General features: G+C 49.2%; 1 protein-coding gene across 5 annotated transcripts in view; it reads right to left on the bottom strand.

The window, feature by feature from the left end:
- Window positions 1-422: 422 nt before the first annotated feature.
- Window positions 423-6,000, bottom strand: part of ZNF532 (zinc finger protein 532) — a 105,940-nt gene continuing 100,362 nt past the window's right edge. For 2 of the 5 annotated variants that reach the window (XM_043889688.1, XM_043889687.1), the window contains 2 exons: window positions 4,912-5,059; window positions 423-2,981 (listed from right to left, as the gene is read on the bottom strand). In XM_043889688.1, the coding sequence (XP_043745623.1) occupies window positions 2,487-2,981; window positions 4,912-5,059 (643 nt within the window). In that variant the 3' untranslated portion in view covers window positions 423-2,486. Of the gene's footprint in view, window positions 2,982-4,897; window positions 5,060-6,000 lie in introns of all 5 variants that reach the window. The other 3 variants (XM_043889689.1, XR_006338227.1, XR_006338228.1) reach the window with 3 other exon arrangements.

Here is a 6,000-nt window from a genome sequence, read left to right as displayed (position 1 = left end):
TGTGAGGGCTTCTCTTGGTGCAGAGCACAGGCTCTAGGGCACCTGGGCTTCGCAGCTGCGGCACAAAGGCTCGGGAGGCTCACGGGCTCCAGAGCACAGGCTTGGCAGATGCGGCACACGGGCTTAGATGCTCCACAGCACGTGGGATCTTCCCGGACTAGGGGTTGAACCCACGTCCCCTACCCTGGCAGGTGTTCTTTACCACGGAGCCACCAGGGAGACCCTGGGTGCTGTTTTTCTACTCTGGATTTCAGTTTCTTCATTGTGGGACCTCCAGGCAATTAAAAAAAAGCTTTCTTCAATGCTCAACTAGGCCTTTAGTAGATGCCAATTTCGTGTTACCAAGCATGTTTGGGTACTTGAGTAGCTAAGACTCCCAGGTTATAAAAGCCATAGCGCCACAAACAAAAATTCTAGTATCGTGTTTTGCAAATACTTTTTATTTGTTGAATAAAGGAGTATCTGTCGATATGTACATAAACAGAGAGAGCGAGCACTAGATTTAGAGCAAGAATATCTGGGTTCTAATATGCAAAGCCACTTGCCAGCTACGAGGGCTCAGGCCAAGAACTTAAATCTGAGCTCAGCTTCCTCGACTGCAAAACTAGGCTATTAGGACCTGTGCAGCCCACCACACAGGCTTATTGCAAGGTTCAAATGCAGAAACAAACAGAAAGTGCTATGAATACAACATAAGAGCAATACAAGTATAAACATAACAAGTAACAGCAATGAGTTTCAAGTTGAGGAGTACTGAACCACACCCTTGAGTATACCCACATACTGATGGGAGTCGATACAAAAGGGACAAAAATAGCTGATTGCCAATGAGAATGAATATGCTGCCCTTATTAGCGGCAAGAATGCTGCAATACCCCCATAGCCCATCCCTGCAGTGAATCACTCCCTAAACTCCACAAAGATGTCAGAGACCCACCATCAAGAACGCTCTCACGAAAGCATGAGGGCCAAACGTCCCAGGTTTATTTACATACGTGAAATGTGTTTAATACAGTTAGGATGGGTGCGGTTAGTGCGTGACATCTGACAGCAGCAAGACCTCTCGAGGAACCGAACATTGACTACAGTATATCATGCAAGTATATCTCTATATACACAAAATAATTTTTCTTTTTAAAAAAAAAAAGTACAAAACATGTTTAGGGATAAATACAAGATATAAAATGCAAAAGAAAACACGAAAACACAAAACCAAAAAAATATAACTCTCCCAGAGAACTATAAACATTTGGAAGGGACAGAGGAGTACCTTGGCTGCATTAAGAAAGCTGAACTACCCAATAGTAAAGGTACTTATTGAAATGGCTGAACTCAACTCAGGTGGCTCAGTGCGGAGGGAACGGCCGATGGCCACACGCCGGCTGCTGCATCGGGAAGGTGGAAATTGTGCATCCCAAGTCTAAGTACCGGGACCTTTTTAGCACCCAGAACAGGAAACGCCAACTCTTTAGACAGCAAAGGGTTAAGTCGACTGTGATTTTTTTTTTTTTTTCCTTTTCCTGTCAAGAGCCAGAGAAATACTTGATATTTGTAGTTGTGTCGTTAATAGTTAATAAATTACACGACAAAAACGTTGACTATATAAACCTACTGGTCTAACACGTGTTTGTAACTTTTACAGTCTCCAGCCCTTTCTCCACTTCAGCTCCTTGTGCTCTTTCAGAAGCCAGCCTTGCAAATCGGCCCAGGAAGCTACCCGCGTGCTCTTCCCCTTTAGGAGAGCCTTCCTCCCCACTCTGAGGTGGAATCCATCCAGGTCTTTCCTTCCTGGATGTCTGGCCCCCGCTGCCACCCCCTCGCTGGGAGGGAAGCGCCCTGCAAGGCGGCTTCCGACACGCCGGGCGGGAGGAGAGGCCACGGCCGAGCGCGGCCCTAGGAGCAGGCACGTTGAGTGCTAAGACACTTAAAAGTCCCTGGTGTTTTGAGACCTACAGTCACCTACGATTTATGCAGTGAATTCTAAAAATTAAAAACACTAAAAAAGGCCCGTCGGGGCCTGTAATTAGTTAACCCATTCAAAACCGTGACGTACAAAATGGTTTATTGGAATTCAGGAACTGCCCCTGTTGCTAAGAACTCTGTTTTAAAGAAACCGTACAAAAAAGAAAAACTAACCCAAATAAAAAACAAATATATATATATATATATATTAAAAAAAAAAAAGACAACCCAAGAACGAAACAAACAAAAATCTTCAAAACATTGTCCACTAAATACTGATACAAACATGTAACAAAGAGTATAAAAAGTTATTCGTTTAAATATATACAAACTCTTTTCAACTCAAATACTGTTTTTAATACTTATCGGGGAGGAAGGGAGGAGGACAGACAGGCGGCGGCAAAGGGGAGGAGGGAGAGATATTGCAGCAGCCTGGACGGCACTGTTAACTGGGATCCCGCGGCGTGACAACAACGTCTCTCTGCTCCCCATGTGGACCGGTGTGGCGGGCGCAGGTGGGGCGGCTATTTCTCGGCCGAGCTCACTCTTTTGGATTTGATGAAGGCCATGCCGTGGGTCCGCATGTGAGCGTTTAAGGCAGCTTCCGTCTCGAACGTCTTCGCGCACACTCTGCACGTTCGGTCGGGCACGGGGCCGTCGGCCGGCGCGTCCTCGGGCCCGGGCTGGCTCTCCGGCCGGCTCTCCTCGCCCGCCCCGTTCTGCTTGGCCGCCGGCTGCGGCTCCTTCAGCTTGTGGACGATGAAGAGGTGCCGCGACAGCGACACGTGCGACGTGTAGCAGAGGCCGCACTCGCGGCACTGCTGGGAGGAGCCGTCCGACCGGTGCTGCGGGATGTGCTCGTGGAACTGCAGCAGGTTCTCGGTGGTGAAGCCGCACACGGCGCACTTGTGCACCTTGAACACGTTGATCTTCAGCTTCTTCAGGGGCTGCGTGATGGCCCCGCGGGGAGGGCGGAACTCTAACACGGGCTCCTCCAGCTTCCGCTTGGGACTGGGAGCCTGCAGAGAAGACAGAACCGGTGATGCACGGACGACCGCTGGTGGGCGCCGGGAGCTGGGGGAGCGAGCTCCTTGCGGCCGTGTGGCCCCGCCCCGCCCCGCCCCGCCCGAGGGCCGCCCTTTCCCTCTGCCCCGCCAAGGCGGGCTCGGCGCCAGGCTGAACGGGCGTCCTGCAGGGGCTGAGCAGGACAAACAGGCCCCCGCCCTCGGGGGATGCAGAGACAAACAGCGATGAGGGAGCCAGCCGAGCTTCACTCCACAGCCTGAGCTGGGAGGTCACACCAGGAAACGGTCCCGCTGGGAGCCGGCCTGCCAGGGTAGCTGGGGATAGGAGGGAGGCAATGCGGCTGCGGCTGGGGTCGGGGGAGGGCGTGGATGCGGCCAGGGAGAGGCGGGGGCAGGCGGGCTGAGCATCTCCTGGCAGAGTGTCCAGACCTGCACCCTTCCTGAGGGTCAGAGGAAGGGCCACCTGCGCTTCACTGGGGACAGTGAGGGCCCTTTCCTGCCCACTCAGCCTCCTTCTCCTCTGGACCCCTCAAATCCCTCCCTTCCAGCTCTCTATAACCCCAAGCCAATGGACACCTTCTCCATGACCATCCGGTTTTTCCACCTTGACCTAAAGCTGCCCCCTGTTTTTCCACCTTGACCTAAAGCTGCCCCCTGCATGTACATGCTTTAATTCCACCCCCCACCCCATCACTTGAGGGGAAGGATTACAATTTAATGACACACACACACACACACACACACACACACACACACACGGGCTGTTCCCCAGGGAACATTCCAGACACAGCACAGTGCCAAAGACAGCATGGGTCTCTGAAATGTCCGCTGAACCACTGCCGTACTCCAATAGCACTTGGCACACACGCGCTTTACACACAGGCTAACACCTGTGCTGTTGCCCGCTTCAAGTTCACTGCCCACTGATACAGCATGAGTTTTTTATCTTAACCCTTCATCATTACAAACAGAAGCTAAATGGAATCAGTTTTGATTAGGTACCTCTCACAACCAATACATCAGCAATGCAAAGGAATCTAGATTCAAATAATTCCCTGGCTAAGACAACTTCTATGGGTCAACATAAAACTTTAATTTTTACATGTAAGTAGACTAATCTCTAACTTCCCTGGTAGCTCAGCTGGTAAAGAATACGCCTGCAATGCAGGAGACCCTGGTTCGATTCCTGGGTTGGAAAAATCCACTGGAGAAGGGATAGGCTGCCCACTCCAGTATTCTGGGGCTTCCCTGGGGGCTCAGCTGGTAAAGAATCCACCTGCAATGAGGGAGGCTGGGTTCGATCCCTGGGTTGGGACGATCCCCTGGAGAAGGGAAAGGCCACCCATTCCAGTATTCTGGCCTGGAGAATTCCATGAACTGTATAGTCCATGGGGTCACAAAGAGTCAGACACGACTGAGTGATTTTCACTTCCACTTTTCACTTTCAGATTGATCCCTAAAGGTGTATCTGGAAGGACATAGAAGAAATATAATAAAGGTTGTGTGTGAAGTCACTTCAGTCATGTCCAACTCTTTGTGATCCTATGGACAGTAGCCCGCCAGGCTCCTCTGTCCATGGGATTCTCTAAGCAAGAATGCTGGAGTGGGTTGCCATGCCCTCCTCCAGGTGATCTTCCCGACCCAGGGATCGAATCCACATCTCCTGGGTCTCCTGCATCGGCAGATGGGTTCTTTATCACAAGTGTCATCAAGTTACCTTACCAAAAAAAAAGTTACCTTTAAGAGCAAGATGAAAACTCAGGCTGAGTGCAGAGAGAATGTTCCTATTACTTAACAGCTTTGTGCATAGGCTGAATTTTTTAAATCATATAACCGCAGAAAATTTTTAACACACACACACACACAAAAGGAGAAAGCAAGTCAACACAACATCACTGTAAAGAGAACACCTGCAATGTTTAACCTTGGTGTCTTCTTTTATTTCTGTCTCCTCCTCATTGGTGGCTTCTGTCATTTCTTTCAAGTCAAGATCCTTAATGCCGTGCATGAGCTGTATATGTTTCTCCAGCATCAACCGTTTTGTGAAGGTACGCCTGGAGTCTGGACAGTGCCTGTGGGGGAAAGACAAGGAAATAACCTACTTGCCATGAAAGGGCTCAGTGAGGAACGTGCTGCCTACAGAAGCCCTCAGTCGGCCCAGAGAGGCCAGATACCGATGGTTCAAAGCGCAAGAGCGGTGTTGCTATGAATCATCTCCAGTGTGAATGAAAATAAAAAAAAAATTTAAAAAGTGCTGCAGCTTTTGTTAAAAATTTTCTATCATAAATGAACTTGTGGTTGTGGGGAAGGGGCGGGTGGAAAGGGACAGTTAGGGGCCCGGGGAAGGCCATGTACACAATGCTGTATTTAAAATGGATAACCAACAAGGATGCACTGTACAGCCCAGGGAACGCTGCACCATGCCGGATGGCAGCCTGGACGGGAGCAGGGTTTCGGGGAGAATGGACACGTGGATGGGTGGCTGAGTCCCTCTGCTGCTCACCTGAAACTACCGTAACACAGTTAATCAGTTATACCCATATACAAATTGGTTTTGGTGTTTAAAAAAAAAACAGAAGGGGTCTCTGTCAGTTGTTTTTTTTTCTGTCAGTTTTTGTGTTCTTATAGCCCCAGCCCAATTTGGTTCAGACAGGGCATTTATTTTCTGAGTTTGGTTAAAGTATGACTTAATTTGTAAATCTAGATGGCTGTGATTTTAACATGGAGAACACTAAATCTCAAGAGTTTTCTTTCCAGTGACTCAGAGTTCCCTCGGAATTTACGTCATGAGATGCTTTAACAGGAAGCAAGTCCCTGCCTGACTTCTGCACGCCTGTGTTAACAAGATTCCCGCTCACTCTGCCACGACGCAGACAAGACAGACTTGTCTCCCGTCAACTTTCTCATCAAAGCACAAATGTAATAATATGCATGGTTAGGGCCACAGTGCACAAATATGTGTGTTCAGTCGATTAAAAGGTAGAAAACTGAACAAATATCCAAAATAGGTCAA

This window comes from Cervus elaphus, chromosome 27 (assembly GCF_910594005.1).
Source record: "Cervus elaphus chromosome 27, mCerEla1.1, whole genome shotgun sequence".
Lineage (NCBI taxonomy): Eukaryota > Metazoa > Chordata > Mammalia > Artiodactyla > Cervidae > Cervus > Cervus elaphus.
The sequence above is the reverse complement of the archived record's forward strand: the minus strand, read 5'-3'. Positions and strand labels throughout refer to the sequence as shown.